General features: G+C 38.6%; 3 protein-coding genes across 6 annotated transcripts in view; 1 reads left to right on the top strand and 2 right to left on the bottom strand.

The window, feature by feature from the left end:
* The window catches only part of LOC129731536 (cyclic nucleotide-gated cation channel subunit A), a 295,263-nt gene that overhangs the window by 128,215 nt on the left and 153,056 nt on the right, over window positions 1-13,992 (bottom strand). The window lies entirely within an intron of this gene.
* On the top strand, window positions 837-2,192 carry LOC129731538 (chymotrypsin-like protease CTRL-1). Its single transcript, XM_055691624.1, has 4 exons — window positions 837-1,171; window positions 1,229-1,358; window positions 1,419-1,794; window positions 1,851-2,192. Exons 1-4 carry the CDS (start codon window positions 1,123-1,125, stop codon window positions 2,154-2,156), a joined length of 861 nt encoding a protein of 286 aa, XP_055547599.1. The 5' UTR covers window positions 837-1,122; the 3' UTR covers window positions 2,157-2,192.
* LOC129731537 (trypsin 3A1-like) lies at window positions 2,197-3,880 on the bottom strand. Of its 2 annotated transcripts, XM_055691622.1 has the most exons (4): window positions 3,666-3,880; window positions 3,484-3,607; window positions 3,031-3,418; window positions 2,197-2,963 (listed from the first exon to the last, which is right to left on the bottom strand). In XM_055691622.1, the coding sequence occupies exons 1-4, from the start codon at window positions 3,712-3,714 to the stop codon at window positions 2,538-2,540; spliced, it is 987 nt and encodes a 328-aa protein (XP_055547597.1). In that variant the 5' UTR covers window positions 3,715-3,880; the 3' UTR covers window positions 2,197-2,537. The 2 variants fall into 2 exon arrangements, with proteins under 2 accessions (XP_055547597.1, XP_055547598.1); XM_055691623.1 differs by lacking the exon at window positions 3,666-3,880 and having other exon boundaries at window positions 3,491-3,611.

The raw sequence follows: 13,992 nt of genomic DNA, 5'->3' as shown, positions 1-13,992 counted from the left end.
TTTTTGTAGTAACATCAATAAAATGTCATAGAAACAGTTTGTGTACTCTAACATGTTGAAAAAAGTTGAAAAAGTGGTTAAACGCATTTCCGAAATGTGTTTCCCTCTCTCTGAAGCGAACATATTTTGGCCATGCCAAGTTTTGACAACTCTTTGTTTACCGTTCGGCCGTTACACGTGAACAAAGAAGCAGCTTGTGACATTTTACAGGTAATTACTTCTTAATTTATCACATTTAATGATATGAAATTGGATGAGAATGCCTGTCAAACCGCTATAAGCCAAATCATTTCATTTTTAAATGCCTAAAATTTACAAAAATTCACAGCAGAGGATGTTCTCCTCAAACCCACTATTTTCGCTCTAAAAATACCGATGATGATCTTAAATATAATTAGTCCGAACTATTTCCATACACGTCTCTAGATATAAAGGTGGGCCAAAGTAAAAATTTGAAGGACCAAAATAAGTTTTTAGTACTTCGTAGAAATTTTGATATTTTTGGGATTTTTTGGGAAAACTGGCCAAAATACCCCCGTTACCCTATCTTGAGTAATCTAAATTTTTAAATTCTTTATAAAAAACCTTACTTTTGGAGTATTAACGGTAAGAAAGACAATACTTTATTGAAAACATGTGATCATGTTTTGTGCCTTCGAAAACAGCGTGTCACAAGCACTGCATCATGCATCCTGTCTACCCATTGCTTTTACCTCTACTGTTATCTACTGCATAAGAAAAAAGACAAACTACAGTAACACCAGCAATCGATCATAGAATCATGAAAATGGTAATCATATTCCTTATTAATCAACTGCAAAGTTGATAAGACAACGCGCTAGGTTCGGAGACCCGAATGTCACACATAATGCTGACCGGTTTTGTTTTCGCGCTCGCACCGCTATGGATGTCTAGAAAGACATATGTACCGACGCGATCAGCTGAGGATTCACGCGTTCAATATGCAAATACGATAATGTCCGAGTCAAGGCTCAACCGGGTGCAGCATTACACTCGAACGAGCGCCGCTCGAAACCGATCGCACACACGGAACGGCTCTCTGTGTCAAGTTCGTTCAGGTAGTGTGGATCGACTCCATTGATTCGCATCAGATCTGATACGATGATCGACAGGATAGTTCGAAGTTTGTTTTTCGTTAGTTTGTTTAGAGGTAGTTTAAAGTTTTGGCTACTTTAAGTTGAAATAATTTTTGATTTGATTTTAATAGAAGGATTGCCGTATAAAACCAACGAAAGTTGGGTACCATTCGTAGTCAGTTTGGAAAACAACGAGGGTAAGTTCTGTGCTGGATGCTTTGTCGGGGCTAGTTGGATTGTAACGGTCGCCAGCTGTGTGCGGTAAAGCGTGGTCTCGTTCTATCAAACGTTTATCAGCATTATAATTGTTGTGTGTTTCAGGAACAAGCAACCGAATGAATTTTCTGTGCGAATTCCACCCCGGAACAGTGACTCACATACCGGATATCACACGAAAGTGGAAAGGATCATAATTCATTCGGAATATGAGTCATCAAAGGAGTTGTTAGAATTTAATGTGGCACTGCTGAAGCTAAGGAGACCAGCCGTTTTTGAGAACTATTCCCTATCAATTGATATAGCGAAAGATTCGTTCTACTCTGAGACTCTTTTGCAGTGTTTATTGGCGGATACTCGAGATCAAGACCAAGTTTTGGATGCTCAAGTGAAATATATCCGGTTACGACCGTCCCAGGCTTGCAACGGGAAACTGAAGAGTAAAATTTGTGCAGATAACTTCGAGGACCGGCTCTGCGAGGTAAAAATATTTTTAACTGATTTAGTTAAAAGAATATTAATTAACTTTTTCTGCAGTTCAACAAAGGAAGTCCACTACTTTGCCAGGATGGAAACCATTTCCTGCTGACTGGATTGCTCGCTGGACCAGTGCAATGTTTGCATCAGAATGTGTCGGAGGTTTTCCTTGGTGTTAACGCGTTTGAAACGTGGATCAATAGCATCCTAGATGGAGGAAATTTGGCCAATCCGACGAACCTAACCCCAGTTAATTATTCGATGAGACTCTCGCAATTCAATTGGATGATTATTGCCGTGTCTTTCTTTATTCTAAGTGCAACTATTTTTATAATGGTTTTGAGGTCAGGGTTCAAGGCACGATAAACAGCGGTGCTGTCTGAAACTAATAAATGTGCAGTTTTTCATATTTATCTTGTCAATTTATTGATCGAATATGCCTTACTCAGAATAAAATAATATAATTGGGATATTGAAGGATATCATGCCAATTCACTCAGCCTTTGGCAGCACCCTCTGAAATTTAACGCATTTTTATGAATAATAAAAATCTCAAAAGACTTTAGGTTAGTCTTTGAGAGTAAAAATTCATGCTACAACGGAATGAAACGACATAAATTTAAAATGGTTAAAATATCCTAACTTTTATCTTGACTACTGTGTTATCCGAATACTGTGATCATGTCACTCTTGCACCATTTAACAATGAAAATTCATCATCTCACAATCGTTCCAACTTGACTAGAATCACACAGCACGAACCATGTGGCCACTTAGCACCAACACTGCACCCACCAGAACGGAACTGCTCACACCCGGTGCGCCGCCGTTCCGATGATTCCGGCCGCCTTTCACGGATGAACGGCGTCGGTTTTGGCTGCTGCTCAGTTTCCGTTTTCTCCGTACGGTAAACGAACTGATCCATTTATTACCGAACGCCACATCTGTAAAATAATCCGGCATACCGTAGATAGCGAAGCGCTGCCCGACCGGTCCAGTATCGCCGGGGTCACCATCACACAGGCGGCCTACCCCCGACGACACACCAGCCATAGGTACTGCAGCAGTGGCTTGCATCGATTCAGCACCTAAACGAGACACGATTGCGACTTGCTTGCCTTCGCATACTAGCGGACTGCCTAGCATGAAGCGTAGTCGGGGCTGACGCTGGCTCTGCCAATGGTAAGCGTGGAAAGCATCAATTGCTGTACGTAATATTCAATATGGTACTTATACTTACGTCATTACACTGGATGGTGTTGTTATTGGCGGTCGTGATCTTTGCGCACAGTGCGTCGTCTGTGAAATTGACTGCACTCGGGTAAGCAGTCTGGCATTTTTCTCGCGTCCACAGTTTGGCTTTGATTTCCGTTATATTGGCAATCGAACTGGGAATCGAGCAGGGCGTTCCCTCTTCCATCCCATAGCCTGGTTTGACCAACGGAATAGGGCTGACAGTTGGGGAAAACTTCAATGCAGTGCTTAGCTTCAGCAAGGCCAAAGCCCGTTTCGATGTTGTCCCATTATGCTTCGGATGAACGTAAGAAGCTTTCACACTGTACAAGACTCCGCCTTCGTTAAGGCTGTTGCAGCCCAGCCGAACCGTCAGATAGGATATCGTCTTATTCCTTTAAGAAGGAGTTGAAAAGAGTTACAAAACTTCATCGATTTGTTGATAACATTTCATGTTCACATCACACATTTAGCCGCCGTTAGAATCCAAACCGTTTCTATGACGGATCCACCGCAGAAAGCACTCCCCTTGTACTCGATGACAGCTTTATACGGAACAACACGGCTGCCTGAACCGGAACTATCTGTAAAAACATGAGGTCGATAAAACAAACCGATTTCGCGGCAACTGAAATCTTCTACCGGTGATGGTAGCCACGATGAACACCAAGAGGTATTCTCGTATTTCCATTCTAGCGTAAACTGTGCAAGCTTGCCACGGCTTTAGAAAACTGTATCACTTCTATCACGTTCCGATGCAACATCGAGAACTGCCAACGAAGCGGCCAAACGAGTTTTCCAGCACCACCGGTGCAACTCTCGCTCCCAAACGCCTCTAACGCATACACGCGCACAGGGTACTGCACAGATGCACGATCTGCAATTGAACTGCAATAGATGCAAACGCCAAACGGTCGACCTTAGTCGGCTTATATATCGCGGACAGCCCTGGAAAAAAAGTCTAAACAATCAACCGCGAAACCCATAAACAGATAGGTATTCTGTGTGATTCCTTGACGAGATTTAATGAGTATTCTTCGCTAGTTTATTAGACATTCTGTTGCAATTTTGCGACAAATTTATTCAAATCCTTGTGATGGGTAATGAGTGAAACAAGCATTAAAAAACGATTGCCTTGGCTTATTCCGTTGATTGGCAGTGATGTGATCAGGCAACTTAAGTTATAAGTTATTCGTTTAAACGAACTTTCGCAGCAAGATAATCAGTTCGCATTCTTGCTGTTCACGTTTTAACCTTGTTTCTGTTTTCGTCGAATTTAATCTCCCGGAATCCGACACAGCACGTACTGCGACTGTTTTTTCCCCGTTTTCCGTTATCATCCTGCGACTCGCGAGCGCACCGAAAATGGCGATAGTTTTTACGATGGTTTGCGGAAATTTTCCTGCACCGATAAATATATCGCTTCACGTCTGCTTAGTGGGGGCAACCGTAATCTAAAATACTGCAATTTCGCTAATGTTTGCTTTTTCGCGGCAGCAACAGCAGCTGCACCAGCGTAATAAAATTGGGCACAATAGTTTGCTCTTGGAATGAAAACAATCATAAAAATTGTTCATTACAATCCATTGTACTTATTTTTTACATTGCAAATAGGACGATCCCCATCTAGAGGAGCGGCAAAAATTAATAAAGTCGAATTTCATATTCAGGAAATTTTGTGCACAAGATTTTGTAGTTTTCTCTATATTTTCCTAATTATTGAACGTAATTTTAGTACATTAAAAGGTTCATGTTGACAAAACGCCTCTAAAGTTACCTCTTTCAGAGATGATGAAAAACAGTTTTTCTGAATATGTTGGAAAATAAAAAAAATCCTACTAAATCTGTTATGCTATGTTCACATAAAATAAGGAGTTTATTATATTAGTTTACTAAAACTGGAAGAATGTTGCATTTCAACCTACACAATCTGCCGTATATCACATAGAAAATTGGTAGAATTTTGATAATTTTGACCATCGAAAACATCAAACTACCCCTACTTGTGCCCTTCAAAAATCTATGAAAATCTATGTTTTTGTAGAACAAGATGATTGAAAATTCTTATGTTTAATGCAAATTTCGAAATTTTGACTTATTAACGAAATTCTTTGTATATCATAACAATGTAATCCAAAACACATTAAGGAAACGACCAGTTAGTCAATTTTACATTTACAATGGCGATTTATTTTTATTTTTCGATATAATGTAAGATTTACCCCAGATCAAGTAGTTCAGTGGTTGCATTGGGGCGTCATTTGTGTGTGTACATTCAACGTAAACGTTTAGGAACTCACTCTACAAGTACAATTTAGAGAAACAATGTATGACAAGCTTGTAGTACTTAAGTGGTACTACAAATTTGTCAAGTGGTGCAATGCTCTAAATCCTATGCCGGAAGCGTGAGAGCCCATATTCAGTCAATATTCGCGGTGAATATTATGATATTCAGCGCGAATATTGGCTGGATATCCCACTGAATATTGGCTCTCACACTTTAGGCGTATTAGTTAGAGCATTGCTTTCTTTGACAAACTTGTAGCATTACTTGAGGACTGCAAGTTTGTCGTACATCATGTTTAAAAATTGTGCTTGTGAAGCGAATTATTGGCACGCGACCAATTGAATGGAATTGACACCCCAAAATTGAATATGCAACCTTGATTGGAAGTGTTTAAGCTTACACGGAGTCGGAGAAAACATACCACATTTACTTTACACGCGTTTTGCCTTTCTCCTATTGCCTTTCTCCTAGAAAGGTATAGCAATCACTGGAAAAACCAAAGGTTTAAAAGTGGTCCCAATGGCCGAATGTCATATACCACTCGACTCCTTTCGACGAACTGAGCATTTTCTGTATGTATGTATGTATGTATGTATGTATGTATAAATGTGTGTATGTGTGTGTGTGTGTATGTGCAACTTTTTTTTCTCACTCACTTTTCTCAAAGATGGCTGGACCGATTTTCATAAAATTAATTGCAAATTAAAGGTCTAGTTGCGCCATAAGTTGCTATTGAATTTCATTGTAATCGGATTTTTAGTTTAGAGGTTATGTATCAAAATGTAAAAATCACGAAACATCAATATTTCAGAAACCGCACAACCGATTTCAATGAAATTGGCTTCAAATGATTGGGCTGTCTCCAGAACCCTTAACTTTTGAATTTCGTTATGATTAAACATATGGTTTGAAAGTTATGTAAAGAAAAGTTATCCTGAGGTTGTTTAAACTCACTCATTTTTCTCAGTGATGGCTGAACCGATTTTCACAGAATTAGTGTCAAATGAAAGGTCTAGTTGCCCCATAGGTTGCTATTGAATTTCATTGTAATCGGATTGTAACTTTGTCCGTTGTTCATAAACATGTGAAATCACATAATGAAAGTAAACATAATGACTTTTTCCTAACGATCACTGGCTAATTGAAAGTTAGAATGTGATCCAAATGGCCGAATGTCATATACTACTCGACTCAGTTCGACGGATCGAGCATTTTCTGCATGTATGCATGTATAGGTGTATATGTTTGTGTGTACCCACACACGTGTGTACGTGTGTATGTGCACCTTTTTTTTCGCACTCACTTTTCTCAGAGATGGTCTGACCGATTCTTTCTAACTTGGTGTCAAATGAAGGGTCTATTTGAAACCTGCTATTGAATTTCATTGTATTCAAACTTTTAGTTTTGGCACTGCGTCAAAATGTGAAAATCGCTCTCATACTTCAGAAGCTATGAAAATAGTTGAATTCAAATTAATGGGCTTTTAAACCCTTAAACAATGAATTTCATAATGATTAAACATGTGGTTTGAAAGTTATAGAAAGAAACGTAACCCGCAGACTGTATAAAATTATAGCTACGATCAAAATATGTGGCCTCAGCATCATTTAAATTTGATATTGTACTATTTCAATGTTTGCGGCCTTGCTCGGGATTGAAGTTGAAATTAAAAGTCATTTCTATCATTTCAATTTTTCTTTAGCACAAGTATTACGTTAAATATCACATACTATACCTAAATTATTACTCAATTTATAACATCAATATTCTAGTACCCGAAGAGTGGATATACCTTCATTGAATTGTATTTGACAATTTAAGGAAGTTTTCCTTAAACCGGAAGCTGCAAAATCGGGTTTCAAAGTGAAATATGGAGTTTACTCCCGGCTTGCGGGCCCCGGATAATGTTCCTAAAAAACATTGGGTAATGTTTGTCCCTATAGACTGTTCCGAAAATTATAAATACATCTTCTTTCTTGAATAAAACAAAAAATACAGGATTTTTCGGGTCATTTCATTCTGAAATATAGATAATAAGTGTTTTCTTTCCAGTTTCAATTCAAGTTGGGATTATTTTTCGTAGGATACGCGAGTTCTCTAACTATTCTCTTAACACTACTCATAAGCTTTTGCACAGTGTGTTCTCCAACCATTTTTACCACTTTAGGCCAATCTTTTTTAAATTTGTCAAAATTGTCCGCTGGTTTGACATATTTCCTCAGCTTTGCCTTCGTCAAAGCCCAAAAAATTTCAATAGGGCGAATTTCAGGGCAGTTTGGAGGATTCATCTCCTTTGGGACACATGTGACATTATTTGTTTTATACCACCCTAGTGCATCCTTAGAGTAATGGCAGGAAGCGAGATCGGGCCAAAAGATTGGAGGATTGTTATGCTGCTTAACCATGGGTAACAACCTTTTCTGCAAACACTCTTTCACGTAAATTTTACCATTCATTGTGTCATTCGTAATGAATGGACGAGATATTTCCCACATTCACAAATGGCCTGCCAAACCATTACCTTCTTGCCGGATTTTTCGGTGTAAATGGCTTTCACTGGTCCATGGACATCCTTTCCATTCGGTGATGTATAAAATTGCGGTCCTGGCGGAGTCTTATAGTCCAGTTTTATGTAAGTTTCGTCATCCATGATAACACACCCCATTTTTTGGTCAGAAGTTTGTCATAAAGCTTCCGAGCTCTCGGTTTCACAGATTCAGCTTGTTTTGGATTTCGTTTTGGCTGCTTCTGCTTCCGACGGGTCTGCAGACCCATTCTTCCCTTGGCACGCATAACGTTACTCGCCGAGGTTCCAAGCTTTCTCGCCACATCTCGGACTGATACTGAAGGATGCCGCTTGTAGTATTCCTTAACCTTTTTGTCCATTGTGGGATCAACAGGCCCGGGTTTTCTACCACGTCTTGGGGCATCAGTAAATGTGCACTCTTCACAATACTTCCGCAATGCGGTTTGAACTGCTCCGACACTTATTCCTTCTTCTCTGGCTACTTTTCTTATAGAAAGACCACTCACGGTGCCCCATTTGTGCACAATTCGCTTTCTTTGCTCGGGAGAAAGGCCACGCATTTTCAAAATTTCGCACTAAATGTTAGAAAAAATGACAGCATCTGTTTCTTTTGGATGTAAACAACAGAACGCAGCCAACGTTTGGTTGAATACTGCACGTTGTTTGAAATGATGGTTGATCGTAAGTGTATTTATAATAATCGGAACGGTCTATATATTCATATGTATCTAGAAATTTAAAATGGCGTCCTAAGTTGACTTCTGGTCTCTGGGTGTAACGCTTCCGCAATACTCATAATAGATGATATCTGGTCATCTTAATTTGTTTTCCAGAAACTGAAAGTCGGCATCTTCGCCATTGAAATATCCGGATTAGGCAAAATTTGGCCATTTTAGGATGTATTCCGGCAACCAGAAGTAGTCATCTGGATTTTTCGCGTGATGTATTCGAAACATATTTATTTCATAATATTTGCAAATATATGTTTTAATGTATGCTCATATGTGTGTGAATGTTTAGTATACTGTTTATGAGGCGGGGGGCCTAGCTTAGTTGGTAACATCTCCGCCCACCACGCTTGGTGACCCGGGTTCGAGTCCCACCGCCGACATAGGTGCCGATGGTTGTAGAGTGGCGTGATCCACTCGCAACCAATCCAACTGGTTTAGATTCAATTCTAGCCGACACCGGGAGATTTTCTGAGGTGAAAAATCTCTGGGATAAGCCGTTCGCGCTGATCCGTTAATCAACGGGTCGTGAATTAGGATCTTAGGTGGAGTAGCCTTCCTGGGTGTCGGTGATTGGCACAACAAACAGTGACGGAACTTGACCGAAATATTGGCGCCAGTAACACTCTATTTACGGGAACAAGTTGCCAACCCTTGATTGTGAGCATTAACATGAAACTTAGAATCTAGCTATATGTACATCTCACTAAGCAAAGGTCTGATATCCCCAGATAATTATTACCGTTCTGGCCACGTTCTTGCAATGTTTACTTAACGTGAAACGGGACGGAATCCAAGCATGGAGGTAGAGATGGCTTCCTCCTGCATACTGCCGCTTTTTGAAATGCCTCACTAAATATTCGACTAACCTGTAATTTTTTTTATTATCAAACTGCTAAACCAGCATCACAACACCTAATTTATTCAATTTCCCGTGAAACCTTTAAAGCCGTTCTATCTTTCCTTTTTTTAACGCTGCGACTATTTCTCTGCTGGTATTTATTTACATTTTCTTGCCGGTGGCCACCAGAATATTTTCCACAAATTCCGGCACACGGTGCTCTCACAGACAGTTATAATCAAAAAAATACACCAATGAAAATACACCTGGGTATACCGTTCGATTTGTTATGACGCCCTAAATCTCTGGTCAAAATTTTCAAATAATGACATTTTACCTTTTCCCGAGATTCCCGGATCCCGGGAACAGATATATTGATTTCCGGGATCCCAGGAATCCCGAGTTCCTCGAAAAATTTCGCAAGATTTACCATAATTTCATACAATAGTGCAACAAAACTAAAACCCCATCAAAACGAAACTGATGTTGTCAAACTGTAAAGCAGCACTAAAGTAAGCATTATATGAAGCAAATATTTGCTTGAAATGACGGTCAATATTTGTTTCCCGTGTAATTATTTGCTATCAATTATTTTTGTCAAAAATATTTGCTGTCTTATTCAGTAAACGAAAAGTTATACAAATATTAGCTTCGTCCAATGTTATCCTTTGCTAGTTGTATTGAGCGAATAGTTGAAATATTTGAAACCAGTAGACCAATAAAAATATTTAAATTAAACTTAAAGTCAATGTAACTTGGGTTGTGGCCGCGATTACAACGTAAAAATTATTTTAGCATTGTAATTACGTAGTCATACACATGCTTTAGAACTGTTTTCGTTTGTGTTGTATTGAAATGATTATGTAGTATTCTATCGTTCCCTCCTAGTTCCGAGACAAACTTCACAGAAACCCCCCTAAAAGGCGAAATAACGTTCCATTAAATCTTACACGGAATCCTACTTTCGCATCGTTCAATGGCATAGAAAATATATTAAATTAAATAAATAAATGAGCGAAGAGACTTTACTATCGTTCAACCAAATAGATTTTTGCAAAAAGAATTGACCACGAATTTCTGATGTGAACTTAGAGATTTTTTGTTGAACAACAATTCGTTTTTCATGCGAATAAATAACACTGGTCGACAAAAGCAAACAAAGTACTGCCCTAAAGCTCGCAATAGATGCCCTAGGTAGATTATAGCAATTTAACCATTCCTGTGAATTTTAGTGCCCCTAGCCATTACCAAAACGCGCCAACTTACGTTAACGTGTCGCATAGTAATTACTCGCCGGGTTCGTCGCTTCAACGTTATGTTTACGAGAAAACTCATTTAAGTTTCTGAAAAAATGTTAGTGGCTGAAGGCACCAAAATTCACAGGAATGGCTAAAAACCCATAATCTTCCATTTTTTTTTTCTAGTTTGAGCTTTCGGGTTACACCTGTGTTGACCAGTGTAATGAAATTATAAACGATTTTTTGTTACCATTTGTAAGTAGACTTTGTTTTTTTTTATTAAAAAATTTTGTTTTTTATTCCCGGTTCCCGGGAATATTGCAATCCCTAGTGGGCAATTCTGTTAGTAGCAGGCTGTGCGAGTATTTGAAGCGATAGTCTGAAATTGATTAGGGGCCATCCACATACCACGTGGACAGCTTTAGGGGGGAGGGAGAGTTTGGTAATGTCCACGGTCCATACAATTTTTGAAGTAGAATACTTCTCTCAGGAAGTTCGGCTACATAGAGATGTGAAATGAAAATCTAAAACCGAAAAAAGTGAAAAATATGTCCAATTTCAAATGCTAATAAATCGGTCAGTATCCGATGGATTTCCTTCGTTATTGCAGCAATAGATTGGAAAATCTTCTAAGATTCTTCCCAAATGAAGATAGTTGTAATTTTACTATTCAAACTATTGTACTATTGGGAATAGTCAAGTCTTGTCAAAACGATAAATTCGACCTCTGATTGGTCGTTATATGATCGCTTCCCAAGCACGGTCGACAGAATCATATACCTTGCAATTTAAAACATGCTATTTGGCCTATATAAGAGCCTGTTTCAGTCGAAGCCGCTCATAATAGTTCTAGACAGCGACAACAGCAGTCGTCCTCTCTTAGCAGCAGCACTAGCATTGCAGTAGATACCAGCAATGGCGGAAAGCGGCCTCAGCGGTGCGTGGCAATGGATAGCGCACTAGTTGCAGCGGATTCAAGCAACGATAGCAGCTGGGCCAGCTGTTGCAGGGACAGCGGATGCCAATGGCAGCGTATAGCGGCCACAACTGTAGGATGGCTACGGATAGCGTATCAGTTGCAGCGGGTATCAGCATCGATAGCAGCTGATGCAGTAAGTTTACTTTAGTGAAATGCAGTCTCTGTGCGATATTGGACACTAGTAAATGCATTCACATGAGCCGTCTAGTTTTGATTGTTAAATCAGCTTTCCACTGCTTATTTTATCACAAGGAATACTTTATTCGCACTGTCAGTGATAACACCAAGATGTGATCGGTATTTTCTCCGATATTGAATTGAACAACAAATTGTCCTTTTCAGGATGAAATAAAAACCTGATGATTGAAGAGCTAATATTTTCTTTTGAGTTAATTTACATTTTTAAATTTGTAAAAGCTATAAATTTTACTTTATCTCCGTGTCGCAGAACGTACTGAATTATCTTTTCCTTCAGTCATGAGTACGACATCCGAAAAATTTTCATTATCTGCATAAAATTAATAAAATTAAAAATTAATTTTTCGCATAACCAAAATTTGAAAATTGTCAAGCTCCAAACATGACAAGCAACTTACTACAGTCAGGTTTTTTTTTACGCGGTTTTTTTACAAGGTTTTTTTACGCGGATTTTTGAATTAACGCGGTTTTTTACGCGGTTTTTTGAATTAACGCGTTTTTTTTACGCGGATTTTTGAATTAACGCGGTTTTTTTACGCGATACCGCGCTAATTCAAAAAAATGTTCACGAATTTCCGAATTAACGTGGGTTGAAACCAGAAACGTTTAAGTGTTTATCTAGTAAAAGACTTAGTCCAAAAAAATACTCTCCGCCCATCGAAAGATCCGGAATAACCGTCAAAGAGGACAACTTTAAATACTGGTTCTAGAGCGTCTAGGGTTTTTATAAAGCCCTTCTTGCTGCACTACTTTACGCGGATTTAAAAAAAAACGTGGTTTTTTTACGCGGATTTTTGAATTAACGCGGTTTTTTTTACGCGAATTTTTGAATTAGCGCGGTTTTTTACGCGGATTTTCGAATTTACGTGGTTTTTTTACGAGGTACGTATTCCCCGCGTAAAAATAACCTGACTGTATATTATTAAAAATGGTCAATCTTTGTTGAAGCGCAAAATTCGATTGATCTGATTAGTCAACGTTTATTTACTAGAAAAAATGACTGACACGCAAGCAGCCGGGTTATCTTTCTTGTAAAAGTATTCTACTTCAACCTTGCGGTCATGGCTTTGCACACAACCCTCCTGTGATTTTTTAGAATTTATATGGGCAGTTGTCCACGGAGGGGGAGAGGGGGGGACAAAATCGTTAAAAATCTGTCCACGTGGTATGTGGATAGCCCCTTACTTATGTCAACTTCACATGATGGGTAGGTGTGTTTTCATTCCTGTTGTGGTGTGCTCTTAGTGGTTTTATCACATTATTAAGCAGATGATATACAGAATATAAAAAATGTTTATATTGATATAAACATATAAAAATGTTTATATTGGCGATTTTTTCGATTTATATGGTATCAGGAAAAATTTAAAAATCTGGTAACCAAGTACTGTTTCACCTTAATAGAATTGCTGGTAAGAAAGGTAGACCCTGAAAATTGAAGTCTGGAATACTTGTGTTAGATGTTGCAGATTGATAATGGATTATATTATAAAAAAATAAAAATGTTTATATTGGCGATTTTTTCGATTTATATGGTATCAGGAAAAATTTAAAAATCTGGTAACCAAGTACTGTTTCACCTTAATAGAATTGCTGGTAAGAAAGGTAGACCCTGAAAATTGAAGTCTGGAATACTTGTGTTAGATGTTGCAGATTGATAATGGATTATATTACAGATTGAATGTTTAAAAATAGCAAAGAGCTAAAAAAGCTGTTGTAATTTATCGACCTATTTATTTAGGTTTTTAATTATTTTATGGTTTGTGCATATAAGTGAATTATTTCATAGATTTTATATTATTATAAATTTTGCTGACTGTTGGGATGTTGTGTACTTATGTTATACTTTCGACTGAGCAGTCACAAAAATTAGAATGACTTATTTTCTGGCGCAGGAACTACGAGGTGTACCAAGCATATCAACATGTGGATATCATCAAGCTAATAAAACAGGTTAGGCCACAGTGGTGGTGTAGTTGAGATTTTCTGTTTTTTTTTACTCTAATCAATGTACATTTTCAAAATATTTGTTTCGACATTTCTGTTATCCGCCACTGTTGTTATGCCAATCATCGACGCCCGAAGAGGCGACTACATTCCGGACCCGGACTTACGACCCGTCGATTAACGGACTGGCACCTACGGCTTTAAATGAATGGAAAGCATGATCC

This window comes from Wyeomyia smithii, chromosome 3 (assembly GCF_029784165.1).
Source record: "Wyeomyia smithii strain HCP4-BCI-WySm-NY-G18 chromosome 3, ASM2978416v1, whole genome shotgun sequence".
NCBI lineage: Eukaryota > Metazoa > Arthropoda > Insecta > Diptera > Culicidae > Wyeomyia > Wyeomyia smithii.
Note: the sequence above shows the minus strand (reverse complement) of the source record. Positions and strands in the feature narration are given on the sequence as shown.